The 21,590-nt window shown below is 43.4% G+C and overlaps 1 protein-coding gene across 2 annotated transcripts in view; it reads left to right on the top strand.

The window, feature by feature from the left end:
- Positions 1 to 21,590, top strand: part of CDH16 (cadherin 16) — a 168,770-nt gene that overhangs the window by 52,633 nt on the left and 94,547 nt on the right. For both annotated transcript variants that reach the window (XM_033943230.1, XM_033943231.1), the window contains exons 8-11: positions 11,367 to 11,492; positions 12,329 to 12,479; positions 19,509 to 19,739; positions 21,082 to 21,158. In XM_033943230.1, coding sequence (XP_033799121.1) covers positions 11,367 to 11,492; positions 12,329 to 12,479; positions 19,509 to 19,739; positions 21,082 to 21,158 — 585 coding nt within the window. The remainder of the gene's footprint in view (positions 1 to 11,366; positions 11,493 to 12,328; positions 12,480 to 19,508; positions 19,740 to 21,081; positions 21,159 to 21,590) is intronic.

Below are 21,590 nucleotides of genomic sequence, written 5' to 3'. Positions count from 1 at the left end.
TGGAACAATATCCAAGAAAAAAGAACACATGCCAAGAAAAACACAGAGCAACTGGCTTGGATGCAAAATCAGTGCTCCCCTGCCCAACTACCAGCAACCAACACAGGCAGCCCCAGTCCCCCCACCTTAGCCAACCACAATCCAGACTACCGCATCCCTGAACGAATATAACCCCTGAACGCCCCAGAAGCCCATCTCCTCAAACTTTGAATAGCCCCATCAGCCAAACCAGCTTCCAATCCGAAAAGAATGGGTTCCAAATAATGCCGGATTCCTTCCACACCGCCCCAAAGCCTTTCACAGCACTGCTAGCAATTGATAATGGGTAAGAGGCGACCCATCATGGTGAACAAATAAAACAGACCCCCCCCCCCAGCAGGTCGGATCACCAAGTACCGCTCCAGAAAGGCCACCGGACACGAACAACTGCCCGGAACCCGCCTAAGCCGTACCAACTAACCCCTACCTGCCTGGTCTGTTTTAGATCGAGCCATCAGCACTCTCAAGGTATCACCATCCAACTGCACGTGATGCAACCGCAGGCCTTCCTCCCTCCGACCATTCGAAGGACGCGCCAGCAGCTCCCCAACACGCAGCACCCCAAAAAAGGCCAAGAAAAAGGAAACCTGGAAAAGTCGCTCTTCGTAAGAGGAAAAAACAAATGACCCAAGGACCTGAAGCAACTGAACCAACAAGTCATGAGTGATAGGGACTCTGCTATCAGGAATCACAGGCTGGAGTCTGCCCATAGCTGTCAACATCCTCCGCACCAAGAAACCAGCAGACGGATTGCCCCAACCACGCGCCTTGCAAAAGAAGGCAAAACCAGATAACTTGCCAGCCTCTGAACTACGTGACATACCTTGGCGGAAGCAATTCACCACAAACTCCGCCAGCACTTCATCCGCAACAGGTCCCGATGACCAACCTTTACCTTGAAGAAAAGAAGAAACCGCTGCCCAACCCACTCTATAATGAGACCAAGTAGAAGGAGCCACTGACCGCCTCAGCATGTCCCAGATGAAAGTCCCACAAGCTGCCACAGATGCTCTGGCATGGACCGTCCCAAGCATTGTGCGCCTGGAGCCAGTTGATGGAACTGCAAAAAGTTGAAATGAGACAACGCATCAGCAATGCCATTATCAACCCCAGGAACATGACGCGCCTTAATAAATAAATTAAGAGACAAACACCTGAGAACCAGTTCCCTAATCAATGAATTCACCTTGAAACACCGAGCAGTCAGCCTATTAACCACAGCAGCTACAGCAGCATTATCACACCAAAAAAGAATCTTCTGATCCCTCAATCTCTCCGGCCAGAGCTCGCAAGCCACTACCAATGGAAATAACTCAAGCAACGTAATATTCTTCATGACACCCATACAATGCCATGCCACAGGTCAACGAGCAGTGCATCAATCCCAGTTAAAATACAAACCAAAACCAATGCTGCCGGCAGCATCCAAAAAAAAAGCTCCAGCTTGAAATTGGACACCTCCCCAGCTTGAATAGGAAGAGTACCATTGAAAGACTGCAAAAAACAGGACCAAACATATAAGTCCGCCCGAATCCCAGCCGAAATCCGAACAAAATGCCGAGGTAGACGCACACCAGTCGTCGCATACGCCAACCACCTAGAAAACGCATGTCCCATAGGTAGCACCCTGCAAATGAAAATCAAGGAACCAAGCAAGGATTGTACGTCTCTCAAGGTGACCTTCCTCGCCCCCATCATTCGCTGAATTTGGTCCAGTAACTTATGAATCTTGGGTTCTGGCAATCTGGTCACCTAACCTCCGCTATGTGAGAAGAACTCAGAGCACCCTCTGACCCCGAAACAGAAGGTGAAGAGGAAGAAGACGAAGATGAAGAATCAGACAAGAAAGAAGACAACGAATCATGCACCTTACCCCTCCCCTTCTTCCTATGACGTCCCCTAGACCCCTTCCCCCCTAACCCTAACCCTTAGCCCCATTACCCTGTCCAGCAGTGCCCGAAAGCTCTGCCACTCCAGAAGTTGCCGTGCCAGTGACGCCTCCATCAGCAGCCACCACATCCTCACCGTCTGACCAGCATCACGGTCTGCTGCAGCTGACATGGACCCAGGAACTGATGTCTGGAGCCCTCCAACCACTCCGCTAGTCGATGAAGTCTCAGGCCTGTAACTCTGATCCTGCAAAGAAGAAAGAAAAGAGGGAGCAGCAACCGAACCAGAAGCATGAGCACCATAAATCACAGGAGGAGCAAGACCCTGTGATGTACCACCATGCGGCTGAAAACCCGGACCCCTCTCCGCCACTAGAAATGCCCCACTCCCACCACTCAAGGAAGAACCTGCAGCTATCGAAGTAGAAGGAAAAGAAGGCCAGAAACCAGAACCCCAACCCGGAAACCACGGACCGGAAGGCCAAGCCAACCAAGGAAAAGGAACAGAAGGACCAGCTCCATGAGACAGAGGAATAGAACTCCCGAGAACCCTAGAACCCGAAGCTGAAGACTGAGAGGGAAAAACAGGAAGCCAAAATCCCCCACCGACCCCCGACGATGACATGCCAATCCCAGATGCACTACTCGCAAGAGGGGAGACCGGCAGATCACAGGAGACTGACTCCTGAGAAGGAAAATTCCCCGGAGGCCCAGGAGGACAAGAAAATTCAGCCAGACCGGGACCCTCCCTCAAAGAACCTCCCCCCCCTGATCACCTGAAAACAAGGGGACCTCAGATCCACATGCAGCCCCTGCTAAAGAAGGCCCCCCATCCCTAAGACCACTGAAACAGGGACCCAAAGATTTACCCCTGCCACCCTTGGAGGACCTGCCCTTTTTACCCCGATGGTCCAAATCGAGGGAGACGGCCGCCAACGCGGACAAGGCCGCCAACTTTGATGACCGCATGGTCCGAGGCTGCTCTCCAGCATCGGGAGTAGGGACACTCACCACGTCTGAAGCAGGATCTTCATCAAACGAATCGCCTGCCACAAGAGATACCTCGAACTGATCCTCCTCCAAACAAAAAGCCCCTGCCTCAGCCATCTCGAACCGCCACGCCAAATACAAAAACCGCACTGAAAAAAAACGCCGAAAAAACGCCCCCGCGAACCCGACAAACCCCGACCTCCACGGCTGCTGCTATATTAAAATTAACTAACCCCGCCCCGCATCCTATTCCCCACCAATCCCCGACTCCCAAACCCAGAGGGACCGCAACTACCCCAATCCTCACAGCTAACACTCGCCTGTTCCTCCTACTTGCCTTCCCAGAGCCAATCCCAGAGCCAATCCCGATCTCACGTCTCGTTAAGGAGAAGAAAAACACATTTGCTTCCTTCAAACGCACGGGGAAAAGCGAAGATCAACTGCTACACAGGATCAAGTCCACAGAGGTCAAAACGGCAGTCAGGGAGGCCAAACTTCGAGTGGAAGAAACTCTAGCAAACAACATTAAGAAAGGGGACAAATCCTTTTTCCGGTATATCAGTGACAGGAAAAAAAAACACAAACGGGATAGTACGCCTGAAAAAAAACGGACGGGAATTACGCAGAATCGGATCCCGAAAAGGCCGAACTACTAAACGAATACTTCTGCTCGGTCTTCACCTGCGAGGCGCCAGGGTCCGGCCCTCAATTGAAGCCACAGTCAAACACAAAAGATCCGTTTCGGAATTTTAAATTCACACCCAGCGGGGTTTACCTTGAGCTAACAAAACTCAAGGTGGACAAAGCCATGGGACCGGACAATCTGCACCCCAGAGTGCTCAGGGAGTTAGGTGATGTCCTGGCAGAACCGTTAGCCGTGCTCTTCAATCTCTCACTGAGTACAGGGACAGTCCCCTTGGACTGGAAAACAGCTAACGTCGTTCCTCTACACAAAAAGGGTTGCAGGACAGAGGCTGCAAATTACAGACCGGTGAGTCTGACATCGATAGTATGCAAACTCATGGAAACACTGATCAAACGCCAATTGGACACGGTCTTGGACGAAGGGAATCTACGGGACCCCAATCAACATGGATTCACCAGGGGTAGGTCCTGCCAATCAAACCTCATCAACTTCTTTGACTGGGTAACAAAAAGACTGGACGAAGGAGATTCACTAGACATAGTGTACCTGGACTTCAGTAAAGCTTTTGACAGCGTCCCACACCGCAGACTGTTAAACAAGATGAAATCGATGGGGTTAGGAGAGACTCTGACGGCATGGGTCAATGATTGGCTGAGTGGCAGACTTCAGAGGGTGATGGTTAACGGTACTTTCTCTGAGACATCGGAGGTGACCAGCGGGGTGCCGCAGGGCTCGGTCTTGGGTCCACTCCTCTTCAACATATTCATAGGAGATCTGACTCAAGGGCTTCAAGGTAAAGTAACATTATTCGCCGACGACGCCAAACTATGTAATATGGTAAGCGAGGACAATCTACAAGATATTATGGCGCAGGACCTGCGTACATTGGAATGCTGGTCCTCAACCTGGCAGCTGGGCTTCAATGCTGGAAAGTGTAAGGTCATGCACCTGGGTAGCAGAAACCCATGCAGAACTTATACCTTGAACGGGGAGACCTTGACCAGCACTACAGCAGAACGAGATTTAGGAGTAATCATTAGTGCAGACATGAAATCTGCCAATCAGGTGGAGAAGGCTTCCTCAAGGGCAAGACAGACGCTGGGTTGCATCCGTAGAAGTTTCGTCAGCAGAAAGCCTGCAGTCATAATGCCATTATACAGGACCATGGTGAGACCTCATCTGGAATACTGCGTGCAATTCTGGAGGCCACATTATCGCAAAGACGTGCAGAGGGTCGAGTCGGTCCAGAGGATGGCCACCAGAATGGTCTCAGGGCTTAAAGGTCTCTCGTACGAGGCAAGACTAAACAATTTGCAGCTCTACACTCTCGAGGAACGCAGGGAGAGGGGAGACATGATTGAGACGTTTAAATACGTCACCGGACGTATAGAAGTGGAAGATAACATTTTCCTTCTCAGAGGCCCCTCAACCACAAGGGGGCACCCGCTCAAACTCAAGGGCGGAAAATTTCACGGCGACACCAGAAAGTATTTCTTCACGGAGCGAGTGATTGATCAATGGAACAAGCTTCCAGTACAGGTGATCGAGGCCAGCAGCGTGCCAGATTTTAAGAATAAATGGGACACCCATGTGGGATCCCTAAGTGGGTCAGGGTAAAACATTGTATAGTATTAAGGGGAGGGTCTATAGAGTGGGCAGACTTGATGGGCCTTGGCCCTTTTCTGCCGTCATCTTTCTATGTTTCTATGTTTCTATGATCGCCACGAGAGCCTTCCAACCCCGTGTTACTACACGCTCATCAAGATTCGCTCTCGGGCTAACTTATACAATTGTAATAGAAGAAAGGCTACCTAACTAATTACCCTCTCCCAAAAAAACCCCACCCACTCCCCTTCCAGGACTGCATTAAAAAAAATTAAGGTCTACCTAATAAAACACAACATCGAGCAGTGGGTGTCATTGTATTTAAAAATGGTTGCCAAATCATGAGTAACATTTTACCCTGTTTAATATCCCAATCAGAAACATACTTGTGGAGAGGCATAATTGAAAGGGGGGGACGTCTAAGTCCATTTACGTCAATCTCGCAAGTCATCCAAAGTTAAAAAGAGCCTAAGACACATTTTCAAAAGAGACGTTCAACTTTTTTTTACTTTTGAAAATCGTCTAATTATATGTCCTGCCGATCTGATCGTCCAAGCCGCTAAATCATCCATCTTTATACCACATTTCCGTCCAACTTTCTGTCCAAGTCCAAAATGCCAAGAACAAGCCCTGTTGGACGTGGGAGGAATCTGCAAAGTGATGGACTGCACACCCAGACATGCCACCTAAATATTGGGGTACCTTACAGGGCACTGCTGTGAACTTCACAAAAAGAGTGCCATGGCTTCTCCTCACTACAGCTCCCTTATAGGTGATGGTGAGCCCCTCAAACCACCTCCAGAATCCCCTAGACCCACTTATCTACCACCCCAATAGCCCTTATGGCTGTAGGAGCCACTTATATGCCAGTCAAAAAGGGTTTTGGGGGTGTATAGGGGAGTGCACATGTTTAAGTATCAATGCAGTGATTACAGGGGCTTATGAGCATGGGTCCTCCTCTCCATGGGTCCCTAACCCACCCCCAAGATGACTTAAGCTGCCTCTGGGTTGGACGACTAGGCTTTCCTATGCCAGGCGGCCAGGTGATGATGGTCTGGAGGCTGAAATATAAAGTTGTGAATAAAATTTTTAGGGGGAGGGGTTGTTGATCACTGGGGTAGTGTGTGGGGGTCTGTGTTATGTGCTTGAAATGCTTATCTGGTGAGTTTAGGTGGGTTTTTGTGACTTAGACCATGTTTCACCATGTCTAAGTCACAACGTCCAAGTTCCGTCTAAGCTCTGTTGTAAAACTTTCGGTTTTATATGCTGTATGACTAAGTCTAAGCCGGCCCACGTCCTGCCCAACTCCCACCCTCGACACGCCTCCCGAAATGCCTCGTTTAGCTTTGGACGTTGAGCGGCACTATGAAGGCCTAGGTCGTTTAGAAATGCTTCCAAAACCCGTTTTTATTATCGGCTCTTGGACGTTTTTGAGAAATGTTTGTCCAAGTGCCAACTTAGGCTGGTTTTTGGACGTTTTTCTCTTTCGATTATGAGCCCCATAGCCTCCATGAACACAAGATGTAACATAATGTAATGTAATGTAATTTATTTCTTATATACCGCTACATCCGTTAGGTTCTAAGCGGTTTACAGAAAATATACATTAAGATTAGAAATAAGAAAGGTACTTGAAAAATTCCCTTACTGTCCCGAAGGCTCACAATCTAACTAAAGTACCTGGAGGGTAATAGAGAAGTGAATAATAGCTCTCCAATGACCATAAGTCAGACCTGTAAATCTTATCCATAAGTGGAGAATAGTTTTTAATCCCATAAGAATCACGCTTTTCATAAAAACTTTATAGCCTTTAGGTATCGGGTGCTAAATATCAAAAATCCAAAATAGGCTATAACTATTATAATGCCATTTTACCTGCCACATACTACTGACTTTAGAAAAACCTCTGACCAAAAACTGCAAATTAAAGGGCATTCCCAAAACATATGAGATAATGTCACTTTGATGTGACCACATTTCAGACAAGAATCAACGGATATGATTGTTGCTCTATTAGCACGCCACGGTGCCATATATAAGCGACAAAGAAATTTGTATCCCATTTCAAAATAAGAAAATGTCAGGTAATAAACCGTGCAGCAATTGCAAAAAATGTTTAAGGTGAGTACCTTGCAAATTTATCTGCAATTCATTATTCCAAGCACAGAGGAATGTAGAAGATAGCTAAAGTGATAAGGTTTCCAAAAACAAAGTTCCACCGGAGTCCAAGAAAAATAAGATGTAGAAAGAAACCAATCGTGTATATGTCTCATATGACATGATTTCACAAACTGACGTAAAGGTAGTAAACCAAGACCACCCTTGTCTGTCTATAAAACCACCGTACACAATGAGAGACGAGACAGACCCCGTTGCCAAAGGAGTCCCTTAAGAAATTTATTCAATTGTATTCACTTTTTAATGGCCACATACCAATGGCAAAATAGCGCATGGCCATTAATTAGGAAAATGGGAAAGTTGGCCATTTTCCAGCCATGGCACAAGTGGTCAGCACATGGGTAAGATACAGTACTTGTAAGCAGCACACGAAGACCACTTCTGTCGTGGCTTTAGTAAAAGGACCCCTGTATTTTCCGAAACTTTCATTCTTTCTATTGTCCCAATGACCACTAAGAGCATCATTTTCTGTAGCATCCTGTACGTTTCATGTCAGTTTGTAATCTAATCTGACTTAAGTTTATATACCGCGTCATCACCTAGAAGGAGCTCAACTTGGTTAACATAAGTAGGTGTCAAGGGAAAATACTGTTCAGCTAGACATAAACAATTAAGATTAATCCCGGTATTATAGCCAGCTAATGGGAAATAGGTTCCCATCATCCAGATAAATTATTTAATTATCTGGGACACTTATCTAAATATTGTTGAAATAATGTTTTCACAATCTTGCAGAACATCAGAAAGGACGCTAGTGTTCTAATAGTGGAGGGGAATCCATTCCAAATCTCTGTGAGTCTATATGGATAAGACCGACATAACATTCCAATAGATTTTCTCAGCTAAGTGCTAAAGTGATTATCTTATTATGAAGATTGCTTACGATGATATAGTTGAAGTCTATGAAGTGGAACGTTGTGACCATCACGATGTTGATAACGCCACTTGTGGGAAGGAGTGCCATTTCTGAAGCTATTAGGGCTGCAGAAGCAGTGAGTGTATGAAAGTGGGAACGGATCAGGGTAAGGGAAGGCCTTCCATATGATCAGTGAGTGACTCCTTGCTCTTCTGGGCAACCTAATCTCCTCTTAGACTCACCCTTAAGGGCACATGGAATCCTCCAGACAGCAGGCAGCCCCAGGTAGATGCCTATTCTCAATGAGAAATTCGACCCTGAACATATGGAGGTAATAAATGGTCCAAGCTTTTTCCATTTGCTTCAGAGATTTCTTCTCTTTTGTTCTCTTAGGGCTCCTTTTACTAAGCTGCGATAGCGGTTTTAGCGCGCGCTTAGCACACGCTGAATTGCCACACGCGCTAGACCTTACCGCCAGCATTGAGCTGGCGTTAGTTCTAGCCGTGTAGCGCGGGTTTAGCATGTGCTAAAATCCTGCATGCGCTAAAAACGCTATCGCAGTTTAGTAAAAGGAGCCCTTAAGCTTCGGCGGCTGGCGTTATGATTGTAGCAGGTTTCCGATGCACTGGGAGTAGTCTAAGATTCCTATGCCTTGATCGGCTTAGTGGCCATTTCTATTTGAAATGTAGACCAGCATTTTGCTGGCCTACATTTCAGGCACCTATCGCGGCCCTAGGGAGACGCCTAGGGCTGCCTAAGCTCGCCTAAGGCCACTTCTGGATGAAACCACACCCATGCAGGCGGCCCTAGGCATCTCCCTAGGCTTGTGAAAATACTTATAATGTAGGCTGCCTGCTTCAGGGTATTATTTTTTTAAAACATGGTCCCAATCGGTTGGTTAGACAGCGGTAAGCTGCCTACCACCGCCTACAATCGGAACACCATTTATAGAATTTGCCCCTAAGCATTTTTTTGAGAATTTGAATTGAAAAAATCCAAAGATGGTATAACTATCCTCCCAAACAGCATAATCTAACTTTCCTATTGCTTTAATCATTTTCGTTGATAATTTTGAGTAAAATAACCCATGTACAAGTTGAAAGCTAATCATCAGTGATCTGCTAAGGTACTTTTGACCATTCTACCGTAGATACAGCTGCAAAATCAAGGGAATGGCCTTTTTCATGAGTAGATCCATAGAAACATGACAGCAGATAAAGGCCAATGGCCCATCTAGTCTGCCCCTTGATATTAAATATAAAAGAACAAAAGACCAAGAATTTCTTAAAATCCAATAACCTATTATCATCATCTAATTCCAGGGGTAAATTAATAATAATAACAGTTTATATACCGCAGGACCGTGAAGTTCTATGCGGTTTACAATGAATTAGAAAGATTCTATGAAGTTTTTTTTTATTAAGTTTTTTATTAGGATTTTATATACCACCTATCAAGGTTATCTAAGCGGTTTTACAATCAGGTACTCAAGATTCAATGCGGTTTACAATGAGTTAGAAGATTCTACAAATTGAATGGAACATTCATAGTTAGAGATTAGTGGTTAACAGTTTACGGGATCAGATTTGGGGGGTGAGATTGTGATGGAGTCGATTGTACAGATTCGTTACCTAGGTACTTCAAGAACAGGCATGTTTTTAGATGTTTCCTAAATTCACTATAGTTATTTGCATGTATAATTAGTTTATCCAGGTCTTTGCCCCATATGGCTGCTTGATACGATAGAAGTTGTTGATGGTGTCTCTTAAATTTGCATCCTCTAGCCGATGGGGAAATGAACTTCAGGTGTGTTCTTCTCTTATGTCTGTTGGTTGAGAAGGAGAAGAGGTCAGTTATATATTTAGGGGCTATCTCCTCAAGCCAAGAACCTAGTAAACTGACAAGCATATTAGGAAATGATTTCCTGTTTTAAGTAACTGACTTACACCAGGACCCAGGAGGGCAAGAAATAAATAATATTCATAAAGAGCTGGCCCTAATATTGTTCTCATCCAGTAGTTTACACATCATAGATTCTAAATCTGGTGATGAAATAGAATCAATTAAAGTCAGATGAAAAAACCCTTTTTATACACAATTGCCAGACTTCCACCGCATTTATCTAATCTAGGGAATTGTAATATACTGTAGCCTAGAGGGCATAAATGAGATGATTCGGGACTGTCCAAATCATCAAGCCAGGTTTCAACAATAAAAGCTAATCCTAATTCACTTGATGATATTATGCCGCTTAATAATGTAAGCTTATTAACAACAAAGCTGGCGTTAAAATACATACAAGGGACTGAAGTGTAATGGCTCTCCTCCAGGGGAGGATATTTCATATTTTACATTCCTGAGGGATATTAATCACCTGGGGGCTTTGTGATGGGCACAACCTTCCTTTACAATAGCTTGACCTGGAGTAGGGTTACCAGACATCTGGTTCCCCAAACATGTCCGGGCATCTGGACAGCTTTTCAAGACCCGGCACTTTGGGTTTTGAAAAGCTGGTGAGATCAGGGCCTGGGCTGGAGTGCATCTGCGCATGTGCAGATGCACTCCAGCCCTGGCCCGAAGAAACAAGGTTTGTGTGGGGCTGGATTTGGGGGGGGGGGGAATGGGCTGGGGCTGGGGCTGGAGCGGAGCAGACCCGGGGGCGCAACAGAGCGGGGCCACACATCCTCTTTTACTTAACCTGGAGCTTGAGTTTCATGGAGATAAGTACGAGATACTTCTAGCTCATTAATCTTTGAATCGAACAATGCAGAATATCTCACAGAGCTCCTGAACCAAACCACTAGAACTCTAATATCCTGCCTGAAAAGTGCCTTTTGCATTAACAATTGGTACTGTAAATACGTAGTGCAGTCACTGTTCCCTATAAGCTCACGGAATTCCTAACTGCATTGCTACGGGGGGGGGGGGGGGGGGGGAGGTGCTTTTAATATTGGGTTTTCAATTACAAGGAACAGGCAGGTTCCATGCAGTCCTGCAGAATTTGCCTGTCTCTTACTATTGGAAATGTGATAGTGAAACAGCACCTCCCACAGGTAGGACTGTAAGTGGAGGATTCCTGCTAAGTCTTTAGAAGGAACAGTGACAGGGGTGATAAATATTTATTTTGTATTGTAAGTCAACCGAATGTCATTTGAATTAACAGGTTAACTGGAATAGCAAAGAAGTTCATTATTACCTGGGAGGTGATTTCCCTAAGGACCTTTTTCAAATTGACCCTGATGGAAATATTTGCGTTAATCAAGAACTGGATAGAGAAGTTCAGTCAGAGGTAATTTGTACATTCAACAGTCGACCTGTATACATTTTACTATCAGCGATTCAGAAATCTGTAAGATTACTGCTATCAGTGTGACTGAAAAAAATTGGCTCTTTAGCAAAGTCGAGACATGGTTCACCTCATATGATTCAAATTCCCAAAATAAGATTTGTAAACAGAACATCTGGTTTTGATTTACCTGCATGTTGTTTTTAAACTGATTGCAAGTAAGGAGTATAGATAGGAATATCGATATATTAATCAGGCGGTGTTTTTTTTAATCATTATTATACAATTTGCAAACCTCTTTAATTCTCCCCTCGGCCATAAGCTGGGGCTTGCTTATATACTATTACAATGACTGGTGACACGACACTTCAGTCTTCCAATGCTCACTGTATATTGAGAAACAAATTGAAGTTGAAACTGAACTATATATAAACTATAATACCACAATTAAAAAAGAAACAGCTTCAATTAACCGTATTTTTCATGATCAAATTCTGCAGTCTGTAGAGTCTAATGTGGCTTCAAGCTTCTTGATTTTCGAATCTTCTTTCCTTAGGAGTCATGTCATGCATGTCATGCAGTGACAGCTGGTGATTAAATTTCCCATAGGAAGAAATAATAAATCCAATGAATTATTTCCATTACCATGTTTCTGTTGTTATTTCAAAAGTCATTTTGTCACAAATAATAAATCCAAATAACTAATAGTCTTAGCAAGTAAGCTAGACTGACCCGTGAATTTCTGGCTTCAAAAGGGCAGACTGAACTATGCAGTTTGGTTAGATAAACTTGATGACCTGAAACTTTTTAATTGTATTCTTTTATCTGAATTCTGCTAGTACCGGATTCAGGTTTTTGCAGTAAATGAAGATGGAGTGTTGTATGATGAACCCCTGGAGCTGAATCTAACAGTAACCGATCAGAATGACAACAAACCTTTGTTTACTCATGAGACCTATTATGCCGATATTAAAGAACAAACAGCAGGAGGTGGGAACTATTTACATTTCATATAATTCTCTGGTACTGAACAAAAAATGCGTCATGTGGCCTCAAAGAAAGGACACATGGTGTAATGCATAATCAAGTGCATATTCAGTGACAGAAACTGTGCACTTTTCTGAGGGACCACCAGTCAGTCGGGTGTACAGGAAATCCCTATTGAATACTCCTGAGAGAAATTTGTCTGTAGTGGAGGTGGTGGCATGCAAATCCCTACTATCCACCAAAATCCCACTTCAGGGAATTTTCAAGAAAATAAAGGATAATGGAGAAGTCTGAGTCTCAGAAACCAACCATAGCGAAGGAATTAATTCCAATACCAGGTATCAATGGTTAAATGTTGCCATCACTGACCCTCCAACCTCCACCTCCTATTTTTGTAATTTTTAATGTTATATCCTTGTGCTATTAGTCAAAATTTCCCTTATGTTTTAAATAGCAGAGCTGCTGATATAACATTAAAAATTATAAAATAGGAGGTGGAGGTTGGAGGATCAGTGATCTAATCTAATCTTCTATTTTTGCGTCACTCATACCTAGGTAGGCTCAAGGCGACTTAAAGAGGGAGTGAGGAAGGAGAAGGGGAGGAGGGGTTGGAGAAGAGAAGAGGAGGGTAGGAGGGGGGAAGGAGAGGGGTGGAAGGGGAGGAAAGGATACAGGTGATTAAGTGTCAAATAGATGAGTTTTCAGTTTCTTCCGGAATATGGTGTAGTTAGGTTCTGTCCTGGTCATTTCAGTAAGGTCATTCCACATTTTTACACCTAGAAAGGTAAGCATGGAGTGGAAAACACGTTTGCATTGCAGATTTTTTGTGGAAGGGAGATTTAGAAGTATTCTGTTGAGGGTTCTGCGAGAAGTAGACCATGCCTTGGAGAAGAATTGGATGAGAGGAGCCACAGAGTTTTTGTAAAGTATATGGTGAATGATGCATGCAGTTTTGAAGGTTATTCGTGATTGGATAGGTAGCCAGTGCAGTTGCCTGATGAAGTCTGTAATCGAGTCATATTTTCTCAGGTTGAAGATTAGTCTGACAGCGGTGTTTTGGATGAGTTGCATTTTGTGAATCAGACTGGTGTTGATTCCCATGTAGATGGAGTTGCAGTAGTCCAGTTGTGGTAGTTGTACAACTAAGGCAAAGTAGTGTTGGTGAAAGTATGGTCTGATTAGCCTTAGTTGTCTCAAGGTATAGAGGGATTTCTTTCGGAGGCTGGAGATTTGTGGTTCCATGGTAAGTGTGGAGTCCAGGATGCAACCTAGGATTTTGGAGGATTCTTCTACAGGGAGGGTCTTGCCCGATCAAAGAGTGATGCTTGTTGGTGCCGTCTGTTGGGGTGTGTGGAAGTATAGAACTTTGGTTTTAGCTGAGTTTAATTTTACTTTGTTAGAAGTCACTCAGATTTGGATTCTTTCTATATTATGTGAGATTTTGTTGGTGATGGCCGAGTGATTGTTGGTTATGGGAATAAGGAGAAAGATGTCATCTGCATAGGATAATATGCTCTCGTCTTCAAACTTGATGTTACCGAGAGAGCTCATGAAGAGATTGAATAGGTTAGGGGGAGAGTGGGGAGCCCTGTGGCATGCCACAGATGGCTTTCCAGGGGTTGGAGATCTCTCCGTTCAGTTTGACGATGTATTCCCTGTTTTGCAGGAAATCTGAGAACCATCTTAGCACTGTAGTTGTTATGCCAATTTCTGATAGTTTTGTTAGTAGTAGGTGGTGGTCTACTGAATCAAAGGCTGCTGAGATGTCAAATTGGAGGAGTATTGCTTGACTTCCTATACTGAGTAGTCTGGTTTTTGTGATCAAGGTGAAGAGGAGTTCTGTGCTGTGCTGCTGACGGAATCCTAATTGGGATGGGTGGAGACATGAATGCGGTTCAATGTAGGTTGTGAGCTGCTTGAACACGTGGGTCACAATGATTTTTGTCAGGATGCCTGCGATGGGTCTATAGTTTTAGGCTGAGGAGAGATCTGCCTTTGGTGATTTCGGTATAGGGGTGAGCGCTATTTTACCCATTGTTTCTGGCATGTGGCCTTGATTTAGGGTGTTATTTAGGAGGTTGGTAATCCAGCTGGCGATCTGTTCAGGAACGGTAGTGAGGAGATAAGAGGGACAGTTGTCTATGGGGCTGCAGCGCACGAACAATTTGGATAGTAGTTTTTTTTTGTGTCTGGGATGGACAGGTTGGAGAATGAAGTCCAGATTTGATCTGCTTTGGCAGGTTCAGTGAGGAGTTGAGTGATGGCAACATTTTACCATTGATACCTGGTGTTGAAATTAATTCCTTAGCCATGGTTGGATTCTGAGACCCAGACTCCTCCATTATCCTTTATTTTCTTGAAAATTCCCTGAAGTGGGATTTTGGTGTATATTTGAGATTGTCTCTATAGAATCCCACAAACTATCTTCTCAGATTTCTGCAGTGGCATGCAAATCCCTCTTGGGCATATTCATTAGGGGTATCATGAAAGCCAAACTAGCTAGTAGACCCCAGAAGAGGTCTGAGAATCACTGTTGTAGTAAATACTGCAGTTTTCCACATTCTTTTCTTAACAAAAAATGCATCACTACCTTCTATCCTTTTTTTGGGTACCTGGAGTTCTTAAAGAAGAACTTGGATCTAAAGCTAAATAAAATCCTACTTGGTGTGCACAATTTATCAGGGATAAAATATGGAAGTAAAATATAAACTTATAGTAAAGAGCTTATGAAGAAAATACATGTCTTTCAATGTAGTTCAGCAAAACAGAGGAGTCCCAGCTCTTTTCAATCTTTCCATAAATCTTTAAAAACTTTTCTATTTGCTAAACATTTTGAAAATTAACCCTCTTGTATTTTAGCTTATTTATTAACTTATTGTTAACCGCGTCGAGCTTCCTCTGGTTGAAGACCTGATATATAAAGTTAAGTTTTAGTTTGGTTTAGTCGTGAGGATAAGATGTCAATAATTCAGCTACGGGTGTAAAATTCAAGATACACTTTATCGATTGTAGCACTGCAAGGACTCGAAGACTCGACACTGACAGATTTAATTAATACACTGGGAGCTCACTATCGAGAATGAATGCCAAACATTAACAAAATTAGTGAAATGTTTGCATAGGAATACTAATAAATAAATGTGGTGATGGGTCCTCAGTTTACACAACTCTCAATCAGGACCAACCTGTAATATGGAGTTGAGAAGATATAACCCAACAGGGTTTTCACAAGTGTAACATCCCTGGACCCATTGTGAATTTTGTGAAAATGTGCAAAAACACAAAACATTCATCAATTATGAGCTCTCCAGTGTATCATATGCAAAAAATTGCTACAAAATCCTAATGGTAAGATCAACATACAAAATTGTCCTCTTGCAATTACTGAATCAATATGAGAAAATTTTTTGCCCAGCTTTTTAATGCGTCCATGCCTATTAGATTGAAAGGCTCAACGGGGCTCCGTTTTGGAGGATCTCACCCTTCTTCACCTGGAGCTAAAGCATAGACTTCTCCGATTCAAGAGAGAACTGCAAAACAGCGCATTGAGTAATTTCCAATCTAATAGGCATGGACGCATTGTGGCAGGAATAATTGGACTGTCTGCAATTTTGAGATAAGTACTTTACTGCTCTTTAAAAAGCTGGGCAAAAAATTTTCTCATATTGATTCAGTAATTGCAAGAGGACAATTTTGTATGTTGATCTTACCATTAGGATTTTGTAGCAATTTTTTGCATATGATACACTGGAGAGCTCATAATTGATGAATGTTTTGTGTTTTTGCACATTTTCACAAAATTCACAATGGGTCCAGGGATGTTACACTTGTGAAAACCCTGTTGAGTTATATCTTCTCAACTCCATATTACAGGCTGGTCCTGATTGAGAGTTGTGTAAACTGAGGACCCATCACCACATTTATTTATTAGTATTCTTATGCAAATATTTCACTAATTTTGTTAATGTGTGGCATTCATTCTCGATAGTGAGCTCCCAGTGTATTGTTGGCTATAGGAGGAATATTTTTGTATTCTATTCTCTTTTTCCTTGATTTTTGGGTTAAATTTTTTTCAATGATAAGGGTTGAAAGCATACATCCCATAGCTGCAGATCTGCTAGGTTATTTTGAATACACTTGAAGAAATGAAAAGTCTGAACTTTACAGCTGAGACCAGATCTGAAATTGACAGACTGCAGACATATTTGAAATAATTTCAATGTGTCCTTTCTGGCTTAAAATTTTAATAGGTTTCCAAAATAGATACTGGGATAAACAGACTTATAAAACCCAGTATATTATGAATAAATAGATACCATATAAAATACTCCAGGTATATTTCACAATCTGCACCGCTACCAGAAATCACTAATTGTGCTCAGAGAACCACTATTAAGTAGAGACCGTACGGTGAGCTAGAGAACCCACCACTAAAATGGCTCGTTTCTCAATTACTGCATAGAAGTGCTTCTTTTAAAGTGCTGCTAGTTTTGTTTTTGCACACTGTGGTTTAAAACTTAAATTATATGAAAAAAAACTTAACTTAGTGTAGACTTTAGAAGTAGTTTGTGAACAGCTCAAAGGTTCTGACGCGTTTCGCGTCATAGGTACTCTAACTCATGCTCGCATCGTCTCTGTTTCTGCTCTGCTCTGATTAGAAATTGAAAGAGCAGAAACAGATAGGAAGTGAATCTTTTGAGTGTAGTGGGGGGAGGTCACTCCCCCACCCCACCCTCAAAAAAGAGGGTTACTTTGTAACCCTCAAAAAGACAAAATTGTATCCTATCAGGGTGGTCACTGCTATCCTGTCGGGGCGGTCTTGGTAAAATAGTATCCTGTCGGGGCGGTCACCACTGATGCGCGCATTTGATGGGTCACCAAATAAATACATGAAAATATTGGAAAAACACAGGGGCAACACTGAAAAAAATAATGCACTGGAAGAAAAAACTGAGGCATTTAGGAAAAATAGCTTACAAAAAACTGGAAACTCACTGGACTAAGTATATAGCCCTCGATGGAGACTACATTGTTTAAGTTGCTTTTTTCCAAACATTTCAAGCCACCCTCATACTATTTGAAAGATGTTAGATTTAAAATATGATTTCATCCTCCTCAGTTTCCATAATACACTGAGCACCTTAGTTGTTATCAGTTTGGCTTGAGAATCAAAATTAGGACTTGCAAACTATCTTTTTATAGTGATACAACCACACTCAAAGCAGTTTACATGCAGGTACTTCAAGCATTTTCCCTTTCTGTCCTGGTGGACTCACAATTTATCCACTGCCCCAGGTACATTAAATAAATTGTGACCCTGGGCAGATTAAGTGACTTGCCCAGGGCCACAGGGAGAAGTGCAGGATTTGAACCCACAACCTCAGGGTGCCGAAGCCATAGCTCTAACCACTAAAGCCACTCTCTCCACCTATATTATCAACTATGGGCTCCTTTTACAAAGGTGCGCTAGCGTTTTTAACGCACAGACCGGAGTAGCGCGCGCTAGCCAAAAATCTACCGCCTGCTCAAAAGGAGGCAGTAGCGGCTAGCACACACGGCAATTTAGCGCGCGCTATCCCGTGCGTTAAGGCTCTAGCGCGGCTTTGTAAAAGGAGCCATATAACTCCCACAATTTTGAGTTCACACTCTAGATATAGTGCCGTTCACTATAAACTTCTTCATAGATAAATTATTAAAATTACTAGTCACTACCATAAATGTGTTTCTTTATTCAGCTTAAGCTTGAAATGATGAGTCCACAAAATGCTTTAATGTATTTTGTGGTACGTCATTTTTTGCATGTTAACCGTGCATTATGACTTAATATCCTTTGGTAAATGGGCCCTTAAATGATTTGTTGATATTTGCCAGCTTCGAAGACATGGTTATTTAGTTCTGGTTAGGTTTTAATGTGCTATTTGATGCTAGAGGAGATGGAGCGGGCTGGCATCAGCATCGCCACGCCATACATTTTAGAGTGGCTATATTTCCACAGAGCACTGGATACCGTAGGCTCTGTGTAATGGGTTTAAAGTTAGATTTGGCAGGTCTCCACATTTGATTTATGCTCTGTAGTATGAGGTTGCTTTGCATTTTAATGCAATTATTTTATGAAGAGTCTTATCTTACTGGAGATCTATAGGCATTCTTGTAGGTCATGACAAGGCCTATTTACTATGTTGTGTTAGCTGTTTAATGGGGCTTTTAGTTTTCACAGATAGCATGCATTAAAATCCTTCCTAAATAGCAAACACAGACAATACCATGTTGTGGTGGAAGTGGGAGGGTAATGGAGAGGTAGTATGCCTTACAGTTAATGTGGAAATTGGTACTGAAAACAGATAAAGACCATATGGCCTATCCAGTCTGTCAATCCCTCAGTGGCATAATAAGGAGGAGGGGGGGGGGGCAGACTGCCCTGGGTGCCAAATCGATGGGGGCGCCAGCACCTCTCCACCCTGCCCCACCACACCACGCCACACTTGCACCATCCCTCCCCTCCCCGTACTCTGTAGGTCATCGCCAGCATGCGCAACTTCTTCTGCCTGTTGCTCGCACCGGCCTAGTTTCCCTCTGAGTCACTTCTGGGTTACAGGGTCAGGAGGTGATGTCGGAGGGAAACCAAACGCTGACACGAACAGCATGCTGGAGAAGCCACTCGCGCTGGCAAAGATTTACAGAGGTACGTAGGGGGGGGAAGAGAAAGCACAAGTGTGGAGTGGGGGAGGAGCAGTGGGCACAGGAAGGCGCCACTACCCTGGGCGCTTCCTACCTGTGCAAATAATTTTCTTGTTGTAATTCTAAAATTAATTCAGTTCTAGTCTTTGTCATCATCATTCTTGTTAGTTTAGTTCTGTCATGTAATATTTTGAAAGAGTTAATTCATTAGCTATGTTTTATGCAGTATAATGAAGCTGCTATCATACGTTGAAGTGTGGTTCTATTTTGACAGTCATAACTCCTGTAAAGATGGACTGGTTGTACTGTTTACAGCTCCTCTAATAAACATAATAATTTTTGTGGTCTCTTTAGGTACTGAAATTGTTCAGGTTAGCGCAGAAGATGCAGATGACCCTAACACTTCAAATTCAGATATTTATTATAAGATTATAAGCCAGGAACCTCAGATGCCAAGTAGTGTAATGTTTCACATCAATGAAAAAACAGGAATGATAACACTACAGAACCCAGAATTAAAGACAAATATTGCCAAACAATACAGTCTTCGGATCACAGCTTTTAATCTTGGTGGAAAAGAGGAGGGTAAGTTTTTCATCAGTTTGGATCTATTTTATCGTTAAACAAAGAGCTGAAGTGTCATTTCACTTGTGGGAAAAAATCCTCTACAAACACCATTTTCTCTGCAAATTTTCTCATTTCATATTTTCAAATGTTGTTAGATTTATAGGCATGCTTAATCGATATGTCTGACCTTCTGTATGCATTGGATATATTCCCCTGGATCCTACATATAGTGCTTTGAGCTCTGCGTGCAAATTTGGGCATGTGCGGCATAATTGAGTAACAAACCAATCAGCACTGATAATTTGGCAGTAACAATCAATTATCGGGACTAATTGGCACTCATTAGAATGTACAAGGGCATCATTTTAGGTGCATTCTATAAAAAGATGTGCATAAGTTCTAGTGCGGAGATCTGAAAAAAGGAGGTGGGTGTGGGCAAGTCACGAGCATTCCAATGATATACATGCATTGTTACAGAATACGCCTGATCCGTGCCTAAATTAGGCACAGGGAACTACACCAGGGGCTCCTTTTATCGAGGTGTGGTAGGCGGTTAATACGCGGAATACCGCACATTCAATCGCCTGCCACGCTAGTCGCTAATGCCTCCATTGACGAGGCATTAGGTTTTTGGCCTGCTGCGGGGGTTAGCGCACCTTGATAAAAGGAGCCCCAGGTTTCTGTTGGCGTAAATCTTGTCATAGAAACATGGTGGTGGAAAAGGGCCAATTGGCCTATCCAGTCTGTCCATCCACAACATTCACTATCTCATCTTCTCCCTAAGAGATCCATTCCCAAGTAACTGTCCCACACTTTTTTGAGTTCAGACACAGTCCTTGTCTCTACCACCTCTATAGGGAGCCTATTTCACGCATCTATCACCCTCGTCAGGGCTTTCTAAGACCCAAGCGAATGCCGGGTTTTTGGAAAGTCCATCCGGAAGCCCGGACAGCCCTTTAAAAAGAAGACATGTCCGGGTTTTCCAAGATGTCCGCTAACCCTAGTCAGCTGGAACTTTATGAAATCAATAAGTTGAAAAGATAACTTAAGGAGCCTAAAGAGTCCAAAAAGAAAGCCCCTTTCTGTGAGCAGTGGAATCAGAGCAAATCAAAGTGAATGCATTTGAAAATCGAATCTATGGGTGTACCTTTGCTCCCTGACCCGTCGCTGGCCACAGAACAACCTTTCGGCCCACTCGGTGAAAAATCTCTGCTTCTTTGCTGGTCAGGTGAGATTTCAGGCTTGCTGTGTGCCTTGTTCTCACTGTCTCTTTTTAAACTTTCATTTTCCAGCCCCCACCTCCCTCTCCTTGTGCCTGCCCTCCCAATGTAATGCAGGCCTCTGTGTATTTCGTTTACAGGTCTGAGCAGCACCTGCACTGCAGTCATTAATGTGGTGGATGTTAACGACAGCCCTCCTGTGTTCCTGGAGAGTCAGGTAAGAGAAAGCATGACAAAAGGAGCTGGGTCAAATTCAGTTGCTGTCTCAGCGTGCAGCCAAATAATATCGATAAAAGCTGTATAGAATAGGCAGATAAGGCAGTCGGCACTGGGACATATCCAGACAGAGGCAATATTAAGTTTGCTCTCCAGAAAGGACTGAATTTTATATACTGAACTTAGGCATGGTTTATAGCGGTGTCTCTCGAATCCGTGCAGAGCGCCCATTTTGGAATGCTAGTTCAGCGTGGATCTTCCCGGCACCTAACATTGGGCGTCACTTACTGAATCCACCCACAATGCACAAGCGTAGGTGCCTAATTATAGAATTGCCCTTTATCTTCTTAATGCAGAAGCAGTTTATAAGAAATATCCTGGCTAACAGCCCTTTGACCCCTGAATATCTATAAAAAGTGAAATCAGAAAGCAT

Source organism: Geotrypetes seraphini, chromosome 4 (genome assembly GCF_902459505.1).
Source record: "Geotrypetes seraphini chromosome 4, aGeoSer1.1, whole genome shotgun sequence".
Lineage (NCBI taxonomy): Eukaryota > Metazoa > Chordata > Amphibia > Gymnophiona > Dermophiidae > Geotrypetes > Geotrypetes seraphini.
This window is presented reverse-complemented; position numbering and strand designations above follow the sequence as displayed.